This window comes from Eriocheir sinensis, chromosome 66 (assembly GCF_024679095.1).
Source record: "Eriocheir sinensis breed Jianghai 21 chromosome 66, ASM2467909v1, whole genome shotgun sequence".
In the NCBI taxonomy this organism is placed as follows: Eukaryota; Metazoa; Arthropoda; class Malacostraca; order Decapoda; family Varunidae; genus Eriocheir; species Eriocheir sinensis.
Window position 1 is genome coordinate 127,501 of NC_066574.1, and position 27,923 is coordinate 155,423.

The 27,923-nt window shown below is 41.6% G+C and overlaps 1 protein-coding gene across 1 annotated transcript in view; it reads left to right on the plus strand.

Annotated features, from left to right (window-relative positions):
- Positions 1-26,640, plus strand: part of LOC126987661 (serine/arginine repetitive matrix protein 2-like) — a 65,682-nt gene extending 39,042 nt beyond the window's left edge. Inside the window, exons 5-10 of the mRNA XM_050844789.1 lie at positions 7,934-9,605; positions 9,931-10,943; positions 11,211-11,288; positions 11,507-11,710; positions 12,489-12,579; positions 26,423-26,640. Of these exons, the coding sequence (XP_050700746.1) occupies positions 7,934-9,605; positions 9,931-10,943; positions 11,211-11,288; positions 11,507-11,710; positions 12,489-12,579; positions 26,423-26,640 (3,276 nt within the window). The remainder of the gene's footprint in view (positions 1-7,933; positions 9,606-9,930; positions 10,944-11,210; positions 11,289-11,506; positions 11,711-12,488; positions 12,580-26,422) is intronic.
- Positions 26,641-27,923: the final 1,283 nt, after the last annotated feature.

Sequence of the window (27,923 nt, forward strand, 5' to 3'; positions counted from 1 at the left end):
GAGTGGGAATTGAATGTGAAAAAGAATGCAAAATAATTTTGAATGGTGAAGAAATGGAGCAGATCAATGAGTTTAAGGGCTGCTTTCACAGTAGTTTTTTTATTTTTTATTTATTTATTATTTATTATTTATTTATTTATTTTTTTATTTTTTTATCATTACCAATGGCGCTGATCAATGCTATAGTTTTCCACGTGAAGCTGGCCGATGGGGTAGTGGCGGCTACAGAGGAAGTGAGAGGTGTTGAGAGTGTGTGGTAAGGTGCGGGGCTAGGCTAACCCCGCAGCCGCCACTACACCATCGGCCAGTTTCACGTGGAAATTCTATACCAGCGATTGCTGCCATTGGTAACGATCAACACAAACAAAATGACTGTGAAAGCAGCCTTAAGTACCTTGGATCAGTTAGGTGTAAGCATGGTGATATGAAGGGAAAGATAAGAGAAAGAGCATTGCAAGGAAGAAGGGTGGTAGGGTCTTTGGGACGAATCATGGCTGGCAGAAGTGTGAGCATGGAGGTAAAGAGGGATTTGAGAAATACAATGATAGTACCAACCCTCACATATGTAAGTGAAATGTGGGCCTGGAATGAAAGTCAGAGGTCTAGAGTGCAGGCAGTGGAAATGAGTTATTTGAGGAGTGCTTGTGGTGTGAGTAGAATGGATGGAATGAGTAATGAAAGTGTGTACGAGCGTTTTGGAATGTGTCACGGGGTTGAAGGGAAGGAGTGTGGAGTGGTGGAAGAAGTGAAGCGACAGACTTTGAAGTGGTTTGGCCACATGGAGCTAATGGAGGAGAGTAAGATGACCAGAAGGGTGTATGTGAGTGAGATAGAGAGAGGGAATGCTAGAGGACAACCTCCAGTAAAATGAAGAGATATGGTGCAGGAGTATGTCAGGAAAAAGGGTGAAAGATCCTTGAGAAACTTTGAGCAGGCAGGGAGGGAGTGTCTGGATAGTGAAAGTTGGAAACTCTTTTGCCGTGGCCATCCCCTGGTGGGAGCTCCTTGGAGCAGGCGTCGATGAAATGATGATGATGAGGAGGAATTGAGAAACTATTATCTGAGGTTGACACTGACAAAGCGACTGGACCAAACAATATACCCTGCAGTATACTAAAAGCTAATGCTTGCATTCTTGCACCTATCCTGCAGGTTATATTCTTGCAGACATTACAAACCGGAGAACTCCCTCAGGACTGGCTCTTGGCAAATGTGACACCAATTTTTTAATCCAGAGACAGAACCCTCCCTGCTAATTATAGACCTATTTCACTAACCTCAGTTCCCTGCAAAATTTTAGAACATATAATTCATAGACATAATGGCCCACTTTGATGGCCAAAATATACTGACTGACAGTCAGCACGGCTTTCAGCCCAAACGTTTGTGCGAGACTCAGTTACTTGTGACCACACACGACATTTTGCAGTCCCTTAACAACCCCAAAATTAAACAAGTTGATGCCATAATACTTGACTTTGCCAAAGCCTACGACAAAGTTCCCCGCCAAAGACTTTTAGCTAAATTAGAATACTATGGCATACGAGGGCAACTTTCTAACTGGATTACCACGTTTTTGACTACCCACAAGCAGAGTTGTTCTTGATGGTAGTCAATCCTCATCTATTCCTGAAACTTCTGGGGTACCTCAAGTCACTATCTTGGGCCCCCTTCTTTTCCTTTCTTACATTAATGATCTCCCACTATCACTTACCTCTTCTACTAGACTTTTTGCAGGTGACAGTTTAGTTTATCGACCCATTTTAGATAGGGATGACTGTCTTCAACTACAGGATGATTTTGCTGCACTTGAAGACTGGGAAGCCAAGTGGCAGATGACGTTTAGACCAGACAAATGCTATCACATCTGTTTCATAAGTACTAACAAATCTATTCCCTCATTAACAAACTCCATGACACAAACCTAAACACTCTCTTCACACAAATACTTGGGCGTACATATCTCAGCAGACATGCGATGGAACACACACATGAGCAGCATCAGGGCCAAAGTTCACAGAGCCCTGGGGTTCCTGCATAGGAACCTTAGCAGGTGTAACACAAACATCAAAATTCTTGCATACAAATCACTGGTTCAGCCACACATAGAATATTGTGACACCGTCTGGGACCCACACACTAACAATAACATAAATAAATTGGAGGCCATACAAAACAAAGTTGCAAGATGGGCCAGACATGATTACAGACACACTACATCAGTCACTTTGCTTAAACAAGACATAAAACTAGACCCATTAGCAACACGAAGACAAATACACAGACAACAAATACTATATAAAATCACAAACAATTTAGTAGACATAAACAAAGACACTTATTTACACCCGACAACTACACGATCCACTAGAGGCAGCCACAACCTTAAATACCACACCTACCAGACTAACAGTACAGTCAAACCTCACCATTTGCACACATATGGGCGGTCTGAAGGTGTGCAAATGGCGAATGCGTAAATGGCAAACTTAATAACCTATGGGGAAAAATGCATATGGGTGGTCACGGCCCAAACCCCTGGGGCCTTTGTCTGGTGGCAGGAAACTTGTTGATAGCGTCCTCAATTTAGCATAACCAGTCCCTTGATAGAGTCCCGACAACCTAAGATTTGGGCGCCATTATTGGCCCTGTTTTCGCCGCGCTTTTCAAATGGTAGCACATGCTGTCGCAGCAAAAACAGGGCCAATAATGGTGTCCAAATCTTAGGTTGTGACGCTGTGTGCAGCATGATGGTGGTGCAAAGGTGAGGCAGAAAACATCGAATAATTGCAGTCACCACGAGACCAGGAGAGGCGATCGGGCAATGGTGGGAAATGACATGTTGTGTACGTTGGTAGTGTTCTTCACTGGCGGGAGAGGGCGCGCGGATGGTAGACAGCTGTAGCTCGCCAGCTGGTTTCAAGGCTTCTTCAACACCTTCACTTTCGTCACCACTACCACTATCACCACCACCACCACCTGCATCACCACTATTGCTACCTTCATCACCACAACCACCTTAATCGCCACCACCGTCTTCATCATCACTACTACTATTATCACCACCACCATCACCTTCATCACCACCACCACCATCTTTGTCACCACCACCATGTTAATCACCACCACCACCACCACCACCTTCACCACCAACACTTCTTTCATCACCACCACAACCTTGATCACCACCACCATCACCTTCATCACCACAACCACATTCATAACCCCCACCACCTTCATCTCCACTACCACCACTTTTATCATCACCATCACCTTCGTCACCACCACCACCTTCATCACCACCACCAACACCATGTTTACCAGTACTACGTAGAAATTCAAATTGTGGGAGACGGCACTAGGGGGAACCGACCCTTAGTCAGTGGTTGGGGGAAGAGGTGCGCAAATGGCAAGACCACCTGCGCAAATTGTGGGACAATAGCCGCAAATTAATGCTGCGCAAATGGCGAGGGTGCAAATGGTGAGGTTTTACTGTAGTATATTCAAATATTCATTATTTCCCCATAGCATCCAAGAGTGGAATCATCTCCCATCTCTTGTAGTTAATAGTCCCACTTTTGACACATTTAAGAATAGCATCATCAATCATTATCTCCCCAGTCCTGGCCCTTTACCATGTCCCAAAACCTTTCCTTGTCCTAACCCATATCCTAATCCTGTCCAGGCCCCTTGAATCCCCCGCACAACCCCCGCATATCATGCCACCCAAGAGTGGCCCTCTGCGGGTTCCCTAGAAATTAAATGAAATTAAACTGCCTGTAGGTACTCTGGTCCTATTCTTAAATGTGTCGGGCTCCCATTATGACTATTTTCTAGAGCAACAGAGAAAATTAACTGGGTTTTCATGGCTGATATTCATGTTTATGGTGCAGGAGTCTTGTAAAACTATCACTAGAATCACAAACCAGTCCATGAAAACTCCAGCAGCTTCTACGAGAAACTTTTTGAACGGGTGAACTGAGATGCAGATACGTTTAACCCTAGATTGGTATCACTGTAATTTTGATACGTGAAAGGTATGACCGGTCCATATGGACAGGCTGAGAAAAATAATAGAATAAAATACAATCAGTAATTTTAATGAGCTTTGCATATTCAGATATGACAAAGTAGATCATTTTGACTGACATCAGAGTAATTATAACTATATTAGCTAATAAGTACAATTGTAGTAAGTAAAGAAATAAAATTACTTCCACATTACTGGTTGCCTTTCAAAAATATTTCTAAAAAATACAATAGAGGCATATATTGAATAAAACCTAGAAAATGATAAGGTTGGAGACTTGATCTTCACTACACAGGACTACAGAACCCTGTACAGAACAAAAAATGTGGTGCCTGGAACATAGGAAAATATATAACATGGATGGTATCACTAGGTCCACCTGGGATCATCGTATACCCTGTATAGCAGTGGGAGCGCAGATCGAGTACGTGCGTCCTGACTCACAGTCAGAAGCAGTCTGGCGTGTGACATGAAGGACCAGCAACACTATACATGGATTGCCGAGAGAAATACAGTAATCCCTCGTCATATCACGGTTCACTTATCGCGGTCTCGCTGTATCGCGGATTTTAAAATTGTAAATATTTAGTTTTGTATCGCGGATTTTTCGCTATATTGCGGAATTTTGCGGTATAGAGGTATTTTAATATATTTATTATTTTACTTATTTTGCAGTAAAAGAAGCATTTTCTAGCCTAAAAAAATTGTAAACAATATAAAAAAATTAAGAAAGTATTAATAAGAACATATTAAAATAATATTAAATTGAAATAAAATACGTAGCGCACTGCAGATGAGTAGACAAAGACTCGCACGTATGTAAAACGCAGCTACGGCCACTTCCGTTTGAGCTAGTTTGCCCACGTGTGATCGTACACGGCACACTATTGGTTGATGGATGGGAGGTGACCAACCAGAGCACTGTGTTCTGTATCCTGGGCGCTGATTGGCTCAGCGACCGTAGCATTTGATGGTTCGTCAGTGGTTAGCTCGAAGACAAATGGAGAGTGTGTTACAGCTTGCTGCCGTTAAATGCTCGAGAAGTTGGCAGTGAGGACCCAGACAGGATGAGGCAATGACTACACTTGAACAAGACTAAAGTCCTAAACTTGCTCAAAATGATTACTCCAAGCTTATATAGTTTCGTGTAACTCTTTGCGGTACTGGAATAAACACGTGGAGAGCTATTGAACCAAACAGCCGATACGCTCTTCTTCTTCTTGTGACCACAACTTACCAACCACATGAGTAACCGACATGTTGGTGACTTAGTTTCTGACTAGAATTTCGATGAGTTTCCCGTGAAATGTAGCCGACTATGAATCTCTCGAGAAACTAGTGGTTGGGTGACCTTGTTCACACGGGCTGAGGTATTAACCCGTAAGAGGTCAGCATTGATTTACCTACCTTATACTTGTCCAAGTCACTAAAAATGCAATTTTCTTTTTTGATCTCATATAACTCAAAATGGTTACAAAAATATAAAAAAAGAGTTAAAGTTCGAAATTGCCATTTTTAAATGTCCCGCTGAGGCTTTAAATTTGGCTCCCTCAGTGATGCTGCTAGACGTACGATTTTGGAGCGAGGCTACATTTTATTTTTTTTTTTTTATTTTATTTTTTTTTTTTTTTCATCGTTTTATCTATTTTTTTCATCTACGAAATATACGTGCATAATGGATACTTATTCATAAAGAAAAACACATGTTTTCATACAAAAATTATTCAATATGCAAAATTAGAGCACTTTTTCACAATGTTTAATTTACAAGTTTTTTTTCACTTATACGCGATATTTTATGGAGTGGCCACCAGATGTCTCACGCAACTGGACTCACACGGCGCCGCGGCCACACAGCTGAGCTCAGTTCTTCCCGTGCGCCACTCCAACAACAATACAGTACCCACACTGCCACGCTACTCAACAATAGGGGTGGGCAAGTACCAGTACCAGTACCGGTACTAACGGTACCAGCAATACGGTACGGTACCGGTACCAGACTGCTCGGTACCGGTACCAATACTAGCCGGTCGCTCATGGTGTCCCTCATTTCTTCCTCACACGAGTGAGGCTGAGACTGAGTGCCTGAGTGGATATCTCGGTGATATGGATATTCTCTCTCTCTCTCTCTCTCTCTCTCTCTCCAGTGAATGATGTGAATATTTATTTTTCGATAAAAACCTACCTCTTGTTTGATTTAAATTGTTCTTGATTTACGCGACCTCTTCAAGGACACAATACTCGCGTAAATCGAGAGTTACCCGTATACGTGATTGACCACAGATAGTAACCACGGGTTTCACGTACATGTACGTGGTTGACCTCTTACGGGTTAATGCTAAAAAATTATATTTAAAATCATTCCATTGATTAACACAATATTTATCTGAAAGATTTTAATGTGTCACTCATCACTCTGATCACAATTTCCATTGCAAGTCAGTTGTTTCTGAGGTTTTAATAAGTAAATGGAGATTGGTTACTATTTTTATAACAGCAGGATAGTATCTGATGGATGTTAGTTTGAGAATGTGGTGTTGGTGGTGCTTGGGGTGGTGTCCATGGGGGAGAGATGCTGGCATGTTGGTGGTTCTCTGCATGGTGATTTACTAGAACTAGATTATTCCCTAACATGGCTTTGTGAGGGATTTTGGTCTGATTTATGGATATGTCTCTGGACCCCTGAAAGAGTCTAATTTAAAAACATTTCAGTAATGTCACTGACAAGTCAAACGGAAGCATACAACACAGCGTTAGTGCTGAAAATGAATTACAGCCCTGCTGCCAGACGACAGGCACCACCGCCCGGGAAAAAATGCCATGTACATCACTTCAGATTCAAGTACAGAGTGCACACTATCGGAAGTAGGAAGATGGAGGAATTTGACGATTTGTTCCTAGAGGATGACTATAGAATACAGATCACCTGTGCTTAATCCTTTGTATATGCCCCTCATCCAGCAGCAGATGCTTTCTCTGTGGAAAGAGTTATGTTTACAGTTTGCATGTATGAGTTCTGAGCCAACTCTAATTTTCTCCTTGTTTTAGATTGATGTCATCTATAATATTGCAAAAATATATATTTCCTCACCTGCACATGATGAATATGTTAAGAGATGATGCAAGAAAGGCACCAGCATACAAAAAAAAATAGTATTTCTGCGGGATTAAAGTCACAGCTACGAAATAGTTGGACAACGCTGCCCAGAGGCCAAAAAGATGCGAAATGCAATCAGAAAATGCAGCATCTTCCCTTCTTTCCCTTGCCTTATGTCATTTTCAGTTTTTCTTAATGTGATATGACAAGAAAATAAATTTTTCTTTATACAACACCAACTTTCTGGGTCTCAAAGAGCATTATATTCTATATTTCATTCTTCAAAAATGGCACTGCTGTGGTGCTGTGGCTACTACTCGCTGATTGGCCAATGAAAAGTGCTTGCCTTTTGGGCAAACACATCACTGAGCACTTTTGGTCTCATTTGCTTTTGTATGCATCCGTCTGACTTGTCGGTGACACTACTGAAAACACCTTATCCAATACCTGGAGTATAGAAGTGTGATTTATAGATAGTTTACTGTATTCATTTTTATATATATATATATATATATATATATATATATATATATATATATATATATATATATATATATATATATATATATATATATATATATACTAGTCAGCACAGATGGTTTGAGGCTCAGTAAGTGCAACATGCTGAAAATTTTATAATTTTGCCTGATTGATAACTTTGGGATGGACTGAATATGTGAAGATGGATGAGAAAGAAATGGATATGAGAACTTTATTATTACCTTCAGTATATTGCTGTATGTAGACTTATGTTGAAAACTGACTGGCATATATATTCTCTAATTCTATTACAATTTCAGTTTCAGACAGAGGCACTTCATGATATCCTCAACAGGAATAAAACAGCATACAACCAGGTTATTGAGCGGTACATTTCCCTGGCACACGGACTTCCTCCTCCACTAGATGAATGTCCCTACCTGTCCCCACACAACAGCAAAAACAAACCAAGTTCATCTCCCTTATACCCCCAGAAGAGCCTTTCCAGGACAGGTGCAACCATAAAAACCAGCACTGTCTCCCCAGCGATCTCATTAAGGCAAGATTCATCTTATGTTGAGGATGACCTTGTTAGAGAGGTGGAGGAATCACTGCAGAGGAGGAAACAACAGCTTGGGTTAAGTGATGACTTTATATGTGAGGAGATAGAAGATGATGAGGTTGATGAGGATGACCCCACCTGGGATGGCTCTCATTACCATGCCAGGGTGAATTTACCCACCAGATTGCTTAAAAAGAGAAAACTTTCTGATAATCTTATTACAAACACAGTGGGGTCATCTGATGAAAACAAGTCTCGAAAGAAAGCAATAGCACCTGTGGATGAAGTAAGCCTTTCCCAAAACAAAACTGCTGATTTGAGGCAGCTTTCTGTGCAGGACAGGCTTTCAGATGTGAGCAACTTACCAAGAAGAAGAGGTAGACCTCCCAAAAGAAAGTCAGTGCTGGAGGTGAATGATGAGAGTAATATATCAAAGAAAAGATGTAGATTGCCCAAACAAAAATCAGTGCAGAAGGTGAGCGATGAGGGTGATACATCAAGGAAGAGAGGTAGACAGCCCAAAGCAAAAGTGGTGGCAGAGAGTCAAAAAAATCCGAAGCAGAACAACCCAAGGAATGAACCCAAACGGAGAGGCAGGCCACCCAAGAAGAATACTACATTGAGTGTGAACCCCACCAAGGGCAAAACTTCAAACACAAGGTCACCAGATGAAAACAAAGAACCCAAACGGAGAGGCAGGCCACTCAAGAAAAATACAACATTGAGTGTGAACCCCACCAAGGACAAAACTTCAAACACAAGGTCACCAGATGAAAACAAAGAACCCAAACGGAGAGGCAGGCCGCCCAAGAAGAATACAACATTGAGTGTGAACCCCACCAAGGACAAAACTTCAAACACAAGGTCACCAGATGAAAACAAAGAACCCAAACGGAGAGGCAGGCCGCCCAAGAAGAATACAACATTGAGTGTGAACCCCACCAAGGACAAAACTTCAAACACAAGGTCACCAGATGAAAACAAAGAACCCAAACGGAGAGGCAGGCCACTCAAGAAAAATACTACATTGAGTGTGAACCCCACCAAGGACAAAACTTCAAACACAAGGTCACCAGATGAAAACAAAGAACCCAAACGGAGAGGCAGGCCACTCAAGAAGAATACAACATTGAGTGTGAACCCCACCAAGGACAAAACTTCAAACACAAGGTCACCTGATGAAAACAATGTGCCACAAAAGAGAGGCAGACCATTGAAACAGAAAGCAACAGGGATTCTTAAGATCCACACTCAAGACTGTAGTGTAGTGCTGAGAAGGCTTGGTGGGGGCAGGGAGGCCATCCAGTCTATAAATAAAACAAATGAAACCAGGATAGTGTGCAGTATTAGAGGTGCAGAAGAGGAGGAGCAAAGACCTGAAGACAGCAGTGATGGTATTGTGAAGCTGGTGCAGGAGGCAGTGGGAGGGACTGCTGGTATTCTGCATAGGGTTGAATATGGGAAGTATATAATCTGCCTCCTTGACACCATGGACACGATGCTTATCATGGTAAATCAAAACTCGCCCAGGGAAACTAGTTCTGGCAAGGAAACAGAAGCAACTACAGGAAAGACTTCCAAAAAAGAGAAGAAAAAAGCCCAAGGAAGAGAACAGAGAACAAGAACTCATACTGGCAGCAACATGGAAGCAAACACACAAGTAGAACAAACTGTCAACAAAATTACTAACATAGAGAGAAGAAAAAAGGTTGATCAAACAGCTAAAAAAACTAAAAACAAAGAAAACAGAAAAAAACATAGAAAAACAGCAGACAGTGGATAAGAAAGCAAGGAGTAGCACAAGAACTGAATCCTCACTCCATCATAAGGCGATGCAACAGTCTGAGTCAACTGTTGAACATCCTACAGTGAAAAAGATGGGACAGAATAACAGCCGAAAAAGGGAGCACAGCTCAAACGCAGTCAAGTCACCGAAGAGACAAAGGAATGAGTCAAGCGTGCCCGCCAAGGCTTCTGTTGCAACACACCTGGCCATAGATGCCATGTTGTCACCTGGGCAGAATAGCGGCATTGTTCCCAGCAGTGAAGGCAATGTGCTGAAGAGATTACATGTTGATCCAGATGCAGGAACAGATAAAGTTACAGGTCAGTTTATGCGGCATGAACCTCCAAACACCGGTGAATCACCAAGTAAGCCAAAAAAAGCACGTGACCTAGAAGTCTCTGACAGAAGTCTTTCTTCCGATGGGTCAGAGTCAGAGTCACAGGATGAAGACGGATGGCTTACTGATAGTGATGAAGATGACATGATTTCAGAATTTAGTGCAACCCAGAAAAAGAAGAGCTCCCTCCATCGGACACGAGAAGGGCTGAAAAGAAGGAATTACAGACCAAAGCAGAGAGAGTCAGTGAGCAAAGTTATATTCGATAGTGACGATGACATCCTTATTATGGAACCGCTCAAGCCTGTGCCCATGTCAGAAGACAAGAAAGACAACACAAATTCTGTAAAACATGGATCACCACATATTTCCCTGAATACCCAAAGAGCCATTAGGAGAACTGCAGATGGACACCAGCGAAGCCTGACCACTAGCAGTTCCTACATCCAAGGCCTCATCAATAACTCCATCATGAAGAATGTTCCAGAGATGATGACTTCGGCCTCAACCAGGGTACCAGTGGACGGTCAAACGGAGGAGGAACCTGACCCTGAGGACATGTGGGATCTCCTGCCAGCCCTCCCCCAGTGGTCCTCCAGCTCCCTTGCCGCAAGGGCTGCCAAGACCAGCCTGCAAGAATCTGGCATAATGGTGGGTGTTCTGTGATCAACTTTATTTCCATCATTGTGAAAGTTTTTTTAATGTTTTGCTCCTCCACTTCCTTCTTCCAGTTGTAACTATTTGAATTAGCATCATTTCCCAGCATGAAGAGCCTGACTATTAAACCACTAATCATTACTAAGCAGCATATACCTCATTTTGTTTCCTCCAGTTTTCTGTCTTTTCTGTCATTCATTACTTATTAATTCATTTACCTCTCTATTCCTTCTTTCATTCGTTCATTCATTCATCCCACAGGAGACTGCAGCCACTGCTCCAGAGAGGCCAACAACTGTCACCAGCACCAACATTAGTGGTGCAGTCATCACATCAAAGGTATACTATATACTTTTCTTGATAAAAAAAAAAAGAGTAAAATATCAATTGATTAATAGATTTACGTATATTTCAAATGTTCACGAATGTATAATTTATATAAGTTGATGTATTCATTCACTTATTTACTATTTTATATTCCTATTTGAGTGATATATGGCGGTCAGTTGTATTTAAGGAGATTGGTAGTAATGTAAGACTTTCAACATTTTTGGCAGGCCTCCAAGGTAATGAGGAGCTTTTGGATAGAAAGTGAAGAAGAGGAAGAGGATAAAGACACAGAAGACACAGAGTCACTCTTCATGCCCACACTCCCCGTGGCCTCACAGCTGATCCAAGAGAGCACCGTGCTTTCCAGCTACAGCTCCCATGGCCCCGAGCACTGGATGTCAGTAGCTAGAGCTATGCAGAAGCGAAAAAAGGTAATAGAATAAGTGTGTATGTAGTGAAGGCAAAAGAATGTAATTTAATATTTTTTATAACAAAGGAGGCAGACCGTGGCTGGACAGTTTGTCTACAGACAGTGTGCCTACTGAACATTATACATATGGACAATGTGCCTAATGGATATTTCTCAATGCTAAAAACAACTTTCTTTATTTGAATAAAATATATATATATATATATATATATATATATATATATATATATATATATATATATATATATATATATATATATATATATATATTATATATATATATATATATATAAGAGGGGCGTTCAATAATTAATGCCCCTGACCCACTTTCGATGGCTCTAGAGCAACGAAACTTGGCACATTTATTAGTCTTTCTCACATAGGAACCACCCAGAGTTATGCATTTCTCCCATCGTTTGATGCAGCTCTGGAGACCGTTGTTGTAGAACACTCCAGGTTGGTCCTCCAACCACGACGTGACTTCAGAAATCAGGGCTGCATCATCTGGGAACGCTTTCCTTTCAAAAACAACTTCATGGCTGGGAAGAGATGAAAGTCAGAGGTGCAAGGTCAGGAGAGTAGGGAGGATGGGGGAGAATTTCATAGCCACACGCCCGTGCTGCTGATCTGGCGACATGCGAGTTGTGGACCGGAGCGTTGTCTTGCAGTAGGAGGATACCTTTGCTGATCTTCCCCCGCCTCTTGGTTTTGATAGCTTCTCTCAATTTCCTCAGAAGTGAAGCATAATAGGCTCCTGTAATTGTCGTACCCTTTGCCAGGAAATCTGTCATCACTACTCCGTCCTGGTCCCAGAAAACTGTGAGCATGACCTTGCCAGCGGAGGGCTGCACCTTGCCTTCTTTGGCGGTGGTGAGTCCACGTGCTTCCACTGCATTGACTGGGCTTTGTCTCTGGATCATAGTGATGGACCCAAGTTTCATCCTGTGTAATCAGTCTTTGAAAAACGTTGACTCGTCTTCTCGGCACATCTCTAAACTCATCCTCGAACAATCGACGTTCTCGCTTCTGGAAAGGTGTGAGCAACCTGGGAATCCATCTGGCAGACACCTTATGCATATGCAAATGGTCACGAATGATAGTTTCCACAGACCCTGTACTAATCTTGACCTCTTGGGCTATTTGGCGAATAGTAATTCGCCGATCTTCCAAAATGGCAGCCTCAACTTGGCAGACAGATGCCTCATCAATGGCAGAAGGAGGGCAACCAGGTCTGGGAGCTGTTTCCACAGACTTCCGGCCATGTTTGAATTCACGATGCCAGCGTTTTACAAGGTCATATGATGGGGCATCATCACCGTAAGTTTCTTTCATTTCGTCAAACGTCTCCTGTGGTGTGCGTCCTTTCAAATACAAAAACCGGATCACTGCGCGACACTCAACAGGCTCCATTTCACACCTGACTCAGTTCAAACACCTGTAAATGAGAAACCAAAACTAGTTCAGAGCTGTAATTTGCCACATTATCCATAGAGATATAAGTCATTGCACATGCTAAATATCAGCTAGATCAGACAACTAGAAGTGGGTCAGGGGCATTACTTATTGAACGCCCCTCGTATATATATATATATATATATATATATATATATATATATATATATATATATATATATATATATATATATATATATATATATATATATATATATGTCTATATATATATATATATATATATATATATATATACAGGGGTCGCCTGATATGCTAACTTGATATGCGAACCACCTCATATGACTCCTTCCTCCCTCCCCCCTTGGGGGGTGGAGCACGTGGGAGCGGTGACTTGACTCGGTAGTAAGAGAAAAGTTTTTTTTTCATTCATTTCATGTTCCCGACTTCGCTAACATCCATTTCCTACCAAATAATGAACTTGCTGTTACTCACTTCCCAAGGAAGGAAATAAACAATGGCAATCTGGCAACTCTACTCTGTGAGACGGCTCCACGTGTTCTCTTCATCAGTACGTCTAAAGCAGCCATTGCTCTCACAAGCTGTGTCTGTGCTGTGTGCAAGCTAGCCTGTGGGCTATTGTTGTTGCTGTTGTTGTTATTATGGCGCCTCCAAAGAACTCGAAAAAGCAGTTTATTACATTGGAAACTAAGTTAAAAAAATGTGGCTGACCGCCCATATACCATTATTTACATGCTTTTTAAGGTTCCTAATATGCGAATTTGCGATATGCGAGGCTTTGAACCGCCCATATTCTCGCATATTAGACGCACTATATATATATATATATATATATATATATATATATATATATATATATATATATATATATATATATATATATATATATATTATATATATTATATATATATATATATATATATATATATATATATATATATATATATATATATATATATATATATATATATATATATATATATATATATATATATATATATATATATATATATATATATATATATATATATATATATCACTTGCTCTCGTGCCCACGACCTTGACTCTTCTGAATTTTCCACCATCTGGCTAAGACTTCATTGTCATGCTATTACTAAATACATCTGTGCTGTTTATCTCTCACCTAACTCTACCAACTATGTAAAATTCTTTGACTATTTGAACTCTAAAGTGGAGCACATCTTGACCCACTCTCCCTTCGCTGAAATCTCCATCCTAGGAGATTTCAATGTTCACCACCTGCTTTGGCTTTCATCCGCTTTCACTGACCATCCTGGTGAACAAGCCTACAACTTTGCTATCCTCAACGACCTTGAGCAGTTGGTCCAGCACCCTACACGTATTCCCGACCGTCTTGGAGATCGGCCCAACATTCTAGACCTCTTCCTTACCTCAAACCCTTCTGCTTATTCTGTCAAACTGTTCTCTCCGTTGGGCTCCTCCGATCACAATCTTATTTCTGCATCTTGTCCTATCGCTCCTGTACACCCTCTGGACCCACCGAAGAGGCGATGCTTCTGGCATTTTGCTTCAGCTCGGTGGGACCACCTGAGGATGTACTTTTCCGATTTCCCGTGGAATGATTATTGCTTCCAGGATAGAGACCCCTCTGTGTGTGCTCAGCGCATCACAGAGGTGATTGTCTCTGGAATGGAGGCATACATTCCTCGTTCTTTCTCTACTCCTCACGCTAAAAAGCCTTGGTTTAATCACGCTTGTTCTCGTGCTGTCAATGATAGAGAGGTAGCTCACAAAAGGTACCAGAGCCTTCAAACTAATGCTAATTATGAACTTTACATTTCTGCCCGAAATCGTGCCAAATCTATTCTCCGACTAACCAAAATTCTTTCATTAATAGAAAATGTCAAAACCTTGCTTTCTCTAACTCTTCCTGTGACTTCTGGCATCTAGCCAAAACATCTCCTCCAACTTCACTTCTTCATCTTTCCTCCACTCCTCAGTCCTGACGGCAACACTGCCGTCTCATCTATCTCTAAGGCTGAACTCTTCTCTCAAACTTTTCTAAAACTCCACTCTGGACGATTCTGGGCATATTCCTCCTACTCATCCCCCCTCTGACTCCTTTATGCCTGTTATAAAGATTCTTCAAAATGATGTTTTCTATGCCCTCTCTGGCCTCAATCCTCAGAAGGCTTATGGACCTGATGGAGTGCCTCCTATTGTCCTTAAAACTGTGCCTCCGTGCTGTCACCCTGCCTGGTCAAACTCTTTCGCCTCTGCCTGTCAACATCTACCTTTCCTTCTTGCTGGAAGTATGCCTTCATACAGCCTGTACCTAAGAAGGGTGACCGCTCCAATCCCTCAAACTACCGTCCTATAGCTTTGCTTTCTTGTCTATCTAAAGCTTTTGAATCAATCCTTAACCGGAAGATTCAAAAGCACCTTTCCACTTCAGACCTTCTATCTGATCGCCAGTATGGGTTCCGCAAGGGGCATTCTACTGGTGATCTCCTAGCCTTCTTAACTGACTCTTGGTCATCCTCTCTTAGCCGTTTCGGTGAAACTTTTGCTATTGCGCTGGACATATCAAAAGCTTTTGATAGGGTCTGGCACAAATCTTTGCTTTCTAAACTACCCTCCTACAGTTTCTATCCTTCTCTCTGTACCTTTATCTCCAGTTTCCTTTCTGACTGTTCTATTTCTGCCGTGGTAGACGGTCACTGTTCTTCCCCTAAATCTATTAACAGTGGTGTCCCACAGGGTTCTGTCCTATCTCCCACTCTTTTTCTGTTGTTCATTGATGATCTTCTTTCCAAAACGAGCTGTCATATCCATTCCTATGCCGATGATTCCACTCTGCATTACTCAACTTCTTTTAACCTCTTCAGTACCATGACGCAGTATATGAGTCATTTCATCTCTCGAACCATATCCTAGAGACGCTGTATGTGCGTCATGGTCATTGGACTATTCTACGTAGTCTGTAAAACCAGGATATGGCATGGAGGTTATGTTTTGTCTGCTTGTATTGAAGGGGTTAATAGAAGACCCACCCTTCAGGAACTTAACGACTCAAGGCTGGAGGCTGCAGAACGCTTAGCCTCAGACCTTACTATTATTTCCGATTGGGGCAAGAAGAACCTGGTGTCCTTCAACGCCTCAAAAACACAGTTTCTCCACCTATCCACTCGACACAATCTTCCAAACAACTATCCCCTATTCTTTGACAACACCCAGCTATCACCTTCCTCAACACTAAACATCCTCGGTCTATCCTTAACTCAAAATCTCAACTGGAAACTTCATATCTCATCTCTTACTAAATCAGCTTCCTCGAGGCTGGGCGTTCTGTACCGTCTCCGCCAGTTCTTCTCCCCTGCACAGTTGCTGTCCATATACAGGGGCCTTGTCCGCCCTCGTATGGAGTATGCATCTCGTGTGGGGGGGCTCCACTCACACAGCTCTTCTGGACAGAGTGGAGGCTAAGGCTCTTCGTCTCATCAGCTCTCCTCCTCATACTGATAGTCTTCTACCTCTTAAATTCTGCCGCAATGTTGCCTCTCTTTCTATCTTCTATCGATATTTCCACGCTGACTGCTCTTCTGAACTTGCTAACTGCATGCCTCACCCCCTCCCTCGCCCCGCTGCACTCGACTTTCTACTCATGCTCATCCCTATACTGTCCAAACCCCTTATGCAAGAGTTAACCAGCATCTTCACTCTTTCATCCCTCACGCTGGTAAACTCTGGAACAATCTTCCTTCATCTGTATTTCCTCCTGCCTACGACTTGAACTCTTTCAAGAGGAGGTATCAGGACACCTCCTCCGTATTTGATCTTCCTTTCGCCACCTCTTTGTTTCTTTTTTAGGAGCAGCAGTAGCGGGCTTTTTTATTATTGTTATCTTTTCTGTGTGCCTTGAGCTGCCTCCTTTGTTGTAATATATATATATATATATATATATATATATATATATATATATATATATATATATATATATATATATATATATATATATATATATATATATATATATATATATATATATATATATATATATATATATATATATATATATATATATATATTATGAGTAACGGCAGGCATTATCTGCATTTTGATGTTGATCAGTCCGACCACGCCACCACCTTATCCACTCGGCCACTGCCAACACCCACTTTTTCACTCAGTATGTATGGGGAAAATAGAATTTGGTACTGGCTAGCTGCCATTTTATCCCACATACGCTCACACATGGGGAAAATTCATTGTTTCCTGCCTCTCACTCTCTTAATCCTCCTGATGATGTCCAGTTTCTGCTCTTTTGTCAGTGGGCAAATTTAATCTTGCCCGTGGGTTTCCCAGCAGGCTTGCAAGCCATTGTGTAGCACGTGTGGTAAGCGAGCCGACTCCTTGCTGTGTAATGGCCGCTTTCACAGTAATTTTGTTTTTGATCGTTACCAATGGCGGCGATCGCTGCTATAGTATTTCCACATAAAACTGGCCGATGGGGTAGTGGCGGCTGAGGGGTTAGCCTAGCCCTGCACCTTGCCACTCACTCTCAACACCTCTCACTTCCTCTGCAGCCACCACTACCCCATAGGACAGTTTCATGTTGAAAACTATAACGTCAGTCGCCGCCATTGGTAATGATCAAAACAAAGTGACTGAAAGCGGCCCCTAGATGTTGTATGCTCAGGTACCAGACGTAAAAAACTTGGCTCGCCGTAATAAGTTTAATCTCGACCTGTAGATAACATTACATTTAGTATACATGATAAATTCCTACCATCATTACATCAGCACAAAATACCATCACCATATCGCCACACCAAACACCCGCACAATCACCAGATGGTCACACAAATACCATCACTATCATCATAAGGGTCACAGAGGCATCAGTACTCTCACCATATGGTCACAAACACCAGTACCATCACCATATGGCCAGCTATTATCCATATAAACATTAACAATCGTTCACTTGCAACAATGCCTCCTCTCTGGTACCAAGCAGAAATCCCGTGAATCGGCACAGACTTGCCCGGATTCGTCGGTCCCTCCTAACAGCTGTCTGGCAGCAACATTAACACCATCACTAAAACCAACATCCTATATAAATATCAAACATTACAAGGTACAGCCGCGATATGAAGTGATGTCGCCCCTTTCAAAATGTTTCGTACAGGAGCATTTGAAGGTAACTGAAGAGATGTGTATTTGTTGTTTATGTTATAATGTTCCCTTTTAATGATAATCTATAATACGTTGTGATGTAAAACACGGTAAAATAACATAGTAGTACCTAAATTACAATTATACATTCATTTGCTTTAAAAAATGCAACTGCGAATGTCATGTGTTATCTTCAGTCCTGAAGACAACCTTGAAATAATTTATCTCACATCGTGTGCTTGTTTTAACAAAACAGTTGTTATACGTTGTTCAGATATACGCGATATATATATATATATATATATATATATATATATATATATATATATATATATATATATATATATATATATATATATATATATATATATATATATATATATATATATATATATATATATATATATATATATATATATATATATATATATATATTCTGGGTCATTCCATGAACTGTCTTCTGCAGTTATTAATACACACGCACAGTATGACACAAAGCAAATGGACAGTTAGTGGCATTACTTTGCATTTTATTGATTAAGAAACGATCAAATAATAAGGTTTCACATTAAATACCTTTTATTCACTATGATGGCTTCTTATCATAATCATGGGCACTGAAATATATAGTAACATTGCTCAGTAACGATGATGAATGAAGAATGCCTTCATAGGCAGGGTTGCCATAATTATCTGAACGATCAAAATTTTGAACGCCTATACGAACACTCGACCATAGCCTAATGTTTGGCAACACTGCGATTAGCCTACCGCCCTCACCACCACCTCCATTTCAAAGCCATATTTTTTTATTTCCCCACCCTCCTTGATTATTCTATGGCACTTATAAGCTGTGGACATGTTCCACTGATCACCTCCAAGCATTAAAAGTCTACATGAAGCTTTTGTCATCGTTATATTGACCAAGAAAGGCAATGATGTTTGCGATCGGCGGCAAAGAGTGAGCTTGGAGTTAAAAAACACGACTATTCTGAAGCTATTTATTCTTATTTTTCCATCTCCGATTATCCCACGGTAGTTATAGGCTGTGGGCATCCTCCCTTGATCAATATCATGCATTAGAAGTCCACGGAAAGCTTTTGTTATCATTATGGTGACCACGAAAGGCAAAGAGTGAGTCAGGGGTTAATAATAGATATAGTAAAATGGTGCGCGGGCGATGACGTCATCATCATACGAGAGTATAAATTAAATCAATTACGCCATCCTTGTTTAGGATATCAACTAATTATGCATGTCCTATATATTGTGCATATGTTAGATTTATTGTTGTAAACAATGATCATGAAAAGATAATTTTACTTTCTGTTTGAGTAATATGTCGATATTTGGACTTCATTTGACTTGTTCCTTGGTGAACGAAAACACTTTGTGTCAAAATATTTCGACAACTCTTCGTAAGACATCATTGAATATTTCTTTTCTATTTTTTTTCTAGCTTGTAAAATACATTTGGTTAAGTTATGATGAAGATTCAGGAAAATAATGGTACTCTTGAAAATATATAACGATACTTGCGTGATCGAAAATAAACGTACACGGCGACATCACTTCATATCACGACTGTACATTGTAAAAGAGTAATCCAATCACAAATGATATGAATAGGCGAACCAGCTGTTACAAACTTAGTACCAGTGATATGAAGTTAACCCACATTTTCCCCAATTTGCATATATAATAATGACATACCTTATAAACACACAGAAGCTGCACTTCAGCACCATCAGAGTCACTTAATGCATGCACAGATGCATTCCACCTCCCTACGCTCTCAGAGCATCGAGTGGATGTGAGGCGCTGACCACCTAGCGACTGGCCACTGAGGCAGCACTGCCTGCCACCACAATTCCCAAAGCTTACACGTCACGGCGAGCATCGATAAGCGCATTCTCCATAGAATGCGTAATTTCCACAAATACATAATGCATATACAAATAAACACATAGTTATTGGCAAATTCCCACAAATACATAACACATACAAATACACACATTATTAGCAAGTACATCTAATAATACAGATCTGTACTCGCCGCGCCGCCGCCACATTCCACCCAAAAACCGCCCAGTCTCGCCCAACCATTTACTTTCCCTGCCAACCTGAAATCGACAAAAATAATATTTGGCATGCATATTAATGCAATAATTAGTGGTGACCACCCACTTTCAAAGATCTCTCTCTCTCTCTCTCATTAGTTTTTTTATACATCGTGTCTCTGATTTCTTCCCTTTTGGACTGGGCAGCAAGAAAGACAAAAGAAAGGAAAGGCTCTAGGAACACCAATTTAGATTTTTAAAAGCCAGTTTGCCAGCAGGCTGACATATGGAGAAGTGGCGCCTGCTGTAGACTTTCATAGGCTAGTTAGCCAGATCACTTTCTTTTTTTTGCCTGCCAGAATAGACAGTTGGGCCAGGTCCACTTTATATGAAAAAAGGAGCAAAGGAGGGGGAAAAGATTGACGGGAATAGATGTGGAGTGGTTGGGGAGCACGCCATGACTGTGACTTGGAATTTGAGTGAGGGCCACGGCAGCCGACTGCGAACATTCTTCTTGTTTACATCTATAAATTTTGGCTATATGATCATTCTGATAGTGAGGATAATTTGTAACTTACTGAATACAAAAATATGCAGAGAGAGAGAGAGAGAGAGAGAGAGAGAGAGAGAGAGAGAGAGAGAGAGAGAGAGAGAGAGAGAGAGAGAGAGAGACGGGATAGAAATCCTCCCAAAACCAACCCAACTGCCACCATGAGAGTTTCCCTCTTGAAAAAAAATTCCAACCTGGCAACTCTGCGCTCATTTGGCAGGGCAGACCACGAACTGCATCATAGATGTGAAACAATACTGCATCATAGGAAACTGTGCCTTACGAATCCGCGTCATACGCGATTTGACTGTATATATATATATATATATATATATATATATATAGATAGAGATATATCTATATATCTATATATCTATCTATCTATGTATGTATGTCTGTATGTATGTATGTATGTATGTAGGTATGTATGTATGTATGTATATATATATATATATCTATATATATATATATATCTATATCCACACCTACATCCATACATACATACATAAATACATATATATATATATATATATATGTATGTATGTATGTATGTATGTATGTATGTGTGTATATATATATATATATATATATATATATATATATATATATATATATATATATATATATATATATATATATATATATATATATATATATATATATATATATATATATAGTCAGCACAGGGTGTTCAGTGGCAACACTTAGGTCTAAGGCTGTGTGCCAGCCTCCTATCGACATGTTGGTGTGAAGCAACTTTTGTAAAACTCTTTCATGTACATTCCAAAGTTCCTGCGGAAATACGGGCTGTCTTCTTTGTCCTCGCTGCACATTTCCAATCCACATATCCTCGAAATAGGTTAGAAAGTCTCCCAAAATTTTGTCCATTTCCTCATCCAGTGCAGACATAAATCGTTCATATATGTGGCTAACATCTTGTTAAGGAACGAATGCAAGTGTTTGAAGTGATTTAATCATGTTCATTTACGGGACACTGAGCGTACCAGCTGGCAAGTCCTTTGTCTTTAATTCTTCACCACACACATTGCCCAAAGTGAAACGGACAACTACTGATTTGACTCTGGAAAGTATCTTGATAGAATTCAATGCTGCTCTTTCAGAGTCAAGCATCAGGGATGCTGGGTTTAAAATTCTTTCGTTCTCAAGAAAAGTCCATATTGCATCGTAGGCTCCTTTGTTCTTATGCTTTGTGACACAGAACACCAATGGTACTGTTCTTGATTGAGTTAGCATGGCATGAATAGTGTATAGGGTGTTTAGTGTAGCATTTTGGGGAGGTGGTGGCTGAGTGGGTAGAGTGACGGTGCTGTGTTTAGGACGACACGAGTTCGATCCACGCCTGGAGACACCAAGGTGGGATTTTTCAACCGCTGCCGAGTGGCCTAAAGCTGGCGTCACACAGGGCAAATTTTGCTCAACATGTTGGTCGTTTTTGTTGGCTGTTGGGCAAAATGAACAACCAACAAGATCTGGTGGGTCGAGAAGAATGGACAACAGATGTGATGTCAGACTGGTCGGGAGGAAACGGGGTCAAATGACATTTGTGCTATAAGTTGTAAATGTAAATTGAAAATCAATCATTGTACATATTTACTCTTATTGTAAATGGGAAAACTCCAAAAACCGACATACATGTGCAAGTATGTGTTTGTGATTTATTTGGCCACTGTGTAAAGTTATTTATAACACTCAACTGACTGTATGGTGGGTCACTGCCGCCCGACCCCGCTACTTAACTTTTTAATCCACTACCTGCTACTTAAATTTTGAGTAATTCTGAAATGTATTGGGCTACTTCATGTTGAAATCCGCTACTTTTTGATGTGTAAGTAGGCTACTTATCGTCAAAAGAATCTGGCAACCCCGGTCCCGGCCCCCGCCCGGGGGTGGAGTCTGTGCCTGGCGCGAGGTATAAACAAAGTTTAAAAAACTAGCCATGGACGCCCCCAATGCCTCTTCTGGCGTTCCTGCAGTCATAGCACATTCTTCATTATGTGCAATGCAGCAGCACAATCTTCTAAATCCTCAATATCTTTCCGATTCATGGTAAAGTGGCTGGAGATGATGCTGGTGTGGTGTTTGTTGTTGTTGGAGCGTGGTGTCAACACAATAGTGTTCAGGGAAGCAGTGTGATGCACAACATTGTTGGTTGGCGATTATCACCAACAAAAACGAGCAACATGTTGGCAGAAATTTGCCCTGTGTGACGCCAGCTTAAGACTACCCACATGCTGTCCAGAAGACCACCCATCAACTCGGACTCTAGATTTTAGGATTAAAGATGAGCTCCGGGGGCAGCATGAGCCAATGCAAGATGGCGCCACTTTAAACACTTGCCTGCGCCACAACGGGCTGGGCCATACCACCAGGCCCCTCCAAACAAACCTGCAGGCGCCATAGTTGAAGATGTAAAAAAAAGATAAATAAAATAAATAGATAAATAATTTCCAAATGTCTGTTAGCCATAATGAACGGTAGCCATGGTGCCCGTAGGCATAATGTCCGGTAGTCAAAGTGTCTGTAGGCACAATGTCCAGTAGGCACATTGTCCATAGACAAACTGTCTGTAGGCACACTTCTAGTACCCATAAAACAACAGAAGAATATTCCAAAAGAGAAATTGATTAGACAGGTCTTAATACTCCCCTCTTGAAAGTAAGTCATAGGAAGAAGGGAATACAGTTGAAGGAAGACTGAAGTTGAGTTTACCAGAGATAGGGATGAAATACTAGTTGAAATTTTTATTAATTCCTGCATTAGAAAGTTTGACATCATAGGACTGAGACCCAAGGGTATGAAGTCCTGTGGTGGTAGTCTTCAGGAGGCATACAGCTAACAAGTCCAGTGGATCAGTTAACTTGAAAATAGCAGTAAAAGATTTAGAGAAATTAGACAGCCAGTTAGAGAAAGGGAGTTGAGTAGGCAAAATACTTTTGACTGCTGTGTTCAATAGCTCTGTCTGAATGGAGTCCCATCAGCAAACTGCTTCAAGGAGGCAGTGGCAGAGTGCTTAATACAATGAAATAGTGAATGCAGACAGCTTGGGATTTCTGACTACTATTCTACCAAAGTTACCAAATGTCATTGTCATCAACCTTGACTGATTGTTACTCGCCCAAGAGGTGAGGGAGAGGGGGCCGGCAGTATGAACCAGGCAAACAAGATAAACGTTACTATAAAAAAGTGTGCTTACAAAGCTTGTGGCGAACCACTAGAATCCATTATAACAACCTTAAATGCCATAAATTTACACATTGAAAACAAGAAGTCTGAACAGTAGGTGAAAAAATTAAAATGAGTATAATACTACGACGTTTTCCGAAGCAGATATAGTAATATGTAAAAAGTGCCTAGCTCAGTTAGCAAAAGAAAACATATTATATGGAGAAGATAATTTTAAATGTTGAAAAGTATAATTCAGGACCTTTTCAGTTTGGGCTGGCTAGGTTTTATTGCTTTCAAGGGACCAAAGATCATTTGCTTGACATTAATTTCTCAACCCTACCACTGGATGTGACTCACTAAGAGGAGATGGGGGGGAAGGGGCAGTATGATCCAAGCCTGTAAGGTGGGCGGGAAGGTAACTGCTATATAGTTGTTGGCTGGTGAGGAAAGTGGTGTGTGTGTGTGTGTGTGTGTGTGTGTGTTGGGGGGGGGGGAAATTCCATTGGTACTTTGATAATCATACTCATTTATCTTCTTCCGCAGAACTCCTTCCTGAGATTTACATTCCTGTAAAAATGCTGCATCAGTCTTACGGTAATCTAATATTTAATACTATGTTGTATGTAGATTAATATCGATCAGAGGATTTAATTTTAATAATGTCTATTTTTTTCACATATAGTATGTATCGCCTGCCTACAAGGAGGGCGATGTTATTAATTGTGTGGATATTATACTATATACTTGTATAATATATATATATATATATATATATATATATATATATATATATATATATATATATATATATATATATATATATATATATATATATATATATATATATATATATATATATATTAATGAGAATTAATGAATGAATAGAAATCAATAGAAAAAATATATGAATACTCTATATTATATGTTATTTGCTGAATTTATCTGCAACTATTTATATAATGCCTCCGTGGTCTAGTGGTCGGCGTGCCTGGGTTTTTACTCCACGGGCCCGGGTTCGAAACCCAGCTTGGGCAGTCGGTGTGCAGCTCACCCGCTGTTCCTCCCTCTCGGGCTGGTCGACAAATGGGTACCTGGGAAAGCCTGGGGAAGGTAAACTGTGGTAACCCAGATGTCACACTGGCCCTGTGTCCTGGAGTAATGGGCTCCCTCCCACCACAGGCTCAAGGGCCAGTGTTACGGAGAAGAGCACCGAGGCCACACGCTGCTACAGCATGTGCCCCCAACTTTCCCTTTATCTATATACAGTTATTATATAGTAATACATTTTGTTCTAATAACAAGGTTACATTAGTGTCATAAAAATCTTGGTGAATTTGGGAAGTGTAAAGGGGCTATCATACTGGGCAAATTTTCTGTCCATATCAATAGTTTTTGTGACCATGTGTGCTTAATTAAACAAGAGTGTAATGTTGTGTCAGAAAGATGTATGTTATTGCCAGGTGCGGACATTTTTTCTGCGGAGACTGTAGTTCCTTGGGTGATGCTGTGAGAGACAGACGCACAGAGTCGCTTCCCTCTCTGCTATACGCAGTTCTGCACTGCAGCCTTGACATTAAGGTCCCCCTTTTAATTTTTTTATTTATTTATTTATTTATTTATTTATTTTTTATTTCTTATTTTTTTTTTTTTTTTTTTTATTTATTTTTTTATTTATTTATTTTTTTGGTACCATGGCATCTGGAGCCAGAGCTATGACAAGTGTTTACCTACTTGATTCAGTCGAGTCTACTATCATGGGGAGCATGCTGCCAACATGCAAACAGGTGCTTCAATACTATCTCTACCTCCATCTTAACCAGAAGATGAAGACCAAGGAAGCAGCAGCGGAAATGATTAACCTAGTGAGTACCTTCTGGGATCAAGCAGATATTCCAATGCAGAAAGTGCAACAAGCGAGAGAGAAAGTTGTACGACTACATGATAACTGGAAAAGTCTAAAGAAGAAAAAACGGGCAAACAGAAAAACAACAGAAGAATGAGAATGATTTTCTTCTGTCCCCCTATCGCCTCTTTGACATTGCACATGAAGATGCAATTTCAATGATTACAATCGCCGAGGACAGGGAGTTTCTATGAGCACAGAGGGAGGAGGTGTGCCGGGGCACAATGGCAACAAGACGGGTCATGTCTCTTGCACGTTGAAAAGAACAACAGCAGAGGGACGAAGAGAGGAAAGAACAGCGAATGAAGCGCTCTCAAGCTGAAAAGCGTAAACTGGAAGAAATAACTGAACTGGTATCCAGCTCTACATCAAGTTCCAGCAGCTCCAGTCCCATTCATTCCCCTTTTCAGTGTCATGGTGCAGAAGAGGCTGCTGACAGCTGTGTTGCAGGGCCATCTTCAGTCGTCATACCCCCAATAAAGTGCACCAGGAGCTCGAAGAAAATCATGAATGCACAACTCTCAGCTGTGATGGATAGTGCCAAGATATCCGATCGTGCAGTTCATATACTTGCACCAGCTGCAAAAACCCTTGGTCATGACCCCAAAGAGCTGGTGTTGAACCGCGAGTCCTTCCGGTGAGATCGGATGAAGTTTCGTGCATAGGCTGCCAAGGAAATTAAAAATTCGTTCAGGCCTTTGGTGCTGCTGGTTGTGCACTGGGATGGCAAGATGGTGCAGACAATGGCAGGTGGTGCTGCAGCTACAGGCGACCGACTTTCTGTTCTGGTATCAGGACGGGACGGCCTGCACACAGCTCTTTCCCCGCACACTCTGAGCGCTAGCAGTCTCGTCTCCTGATCGGTGCGAGGATTCTCGCCTCGTGATTGGCCGCCTTCTCATCAGCTGATACATGTAAAGATAATAATAATAATGATGATAATGCTCCCTTCCTCCACTGTCCTTGTCAGTGCATCACCCACCAGTCACTCCCTTCCTCCACTCTCCTACCTGTCAGTGCAGTGCAGTGACAGTGGAGGAAGGGAAGAAAGGGAGGGTGATGCACTGTCAGGGAGGACAGTGGAGGAAGGGAGTGAAGGGTGGGTGATGCACTGGCAGGGAGGACAGTGGAGGAAAGGAGTGAAGGGTGGGTGATGCACTGGCAGGGAGGACAGTGGAGGAAAGGAGTGAAGGGTGGGTGATGTACTGGCAGGGAGGACAGTGGAGGAAAGGAGTGAAGGGTGGGTGATGTACTGGCAGGGAGGACAGTGGAGGAAAGGAGTGAAGGGTGGGTGATGCACTGGCAGGGAGGACAGTGGAGGAAGGGAGTGAAGGGTGGGTGATGCACTGGCAGGGAGGACAGTGGAGGAAAGGAGGAAGGTGGGTGATGCACTGGCAGGGAGGACAGTGGAGGAAAGGAGTGAAGGGTGGGTGATGTACTGGCAGGAGGACAGTGGAGGAAAGGAGTGAAGGGTGGGTGATGTACTGGCAGGAGGACAGTGGTGGAACGGAGTGAAGGGTGGGTGATGCACTGGCAGGGAGGACAGTGGAGGAAGGGAGTGAAGGGTGGGTGATGCACTGGCAGGGAGGACAGTGGAGGAAAGGAGTGAAGGGTGGGTGATGCACTGGCAGGGAGGACAGTGGAGGAAAGGAGTGAAGGGTGGGTGATGTACTGGCAGGGAGGACAGTGGAGGAAGGGAGTGAAGGTGGGTGATGTACTGGCAGGGAGGACAGTGGAGGAAAGGAGTGAAGGGTGGGTGATGCACTGGCAGGGAGGACAGTGGAGGAAGGGAGTGAAGGGTGGGTGATGCACTGGCAGGGAGGACAGTGGAGGAAGGGAGTGAAGGGTGGGTGATGCACTGGCAGGGAGGACAGTGGAGGAAAGGAGTGAAGGGTGGGTGATGTACTGGCAGGGAGGACAGTGG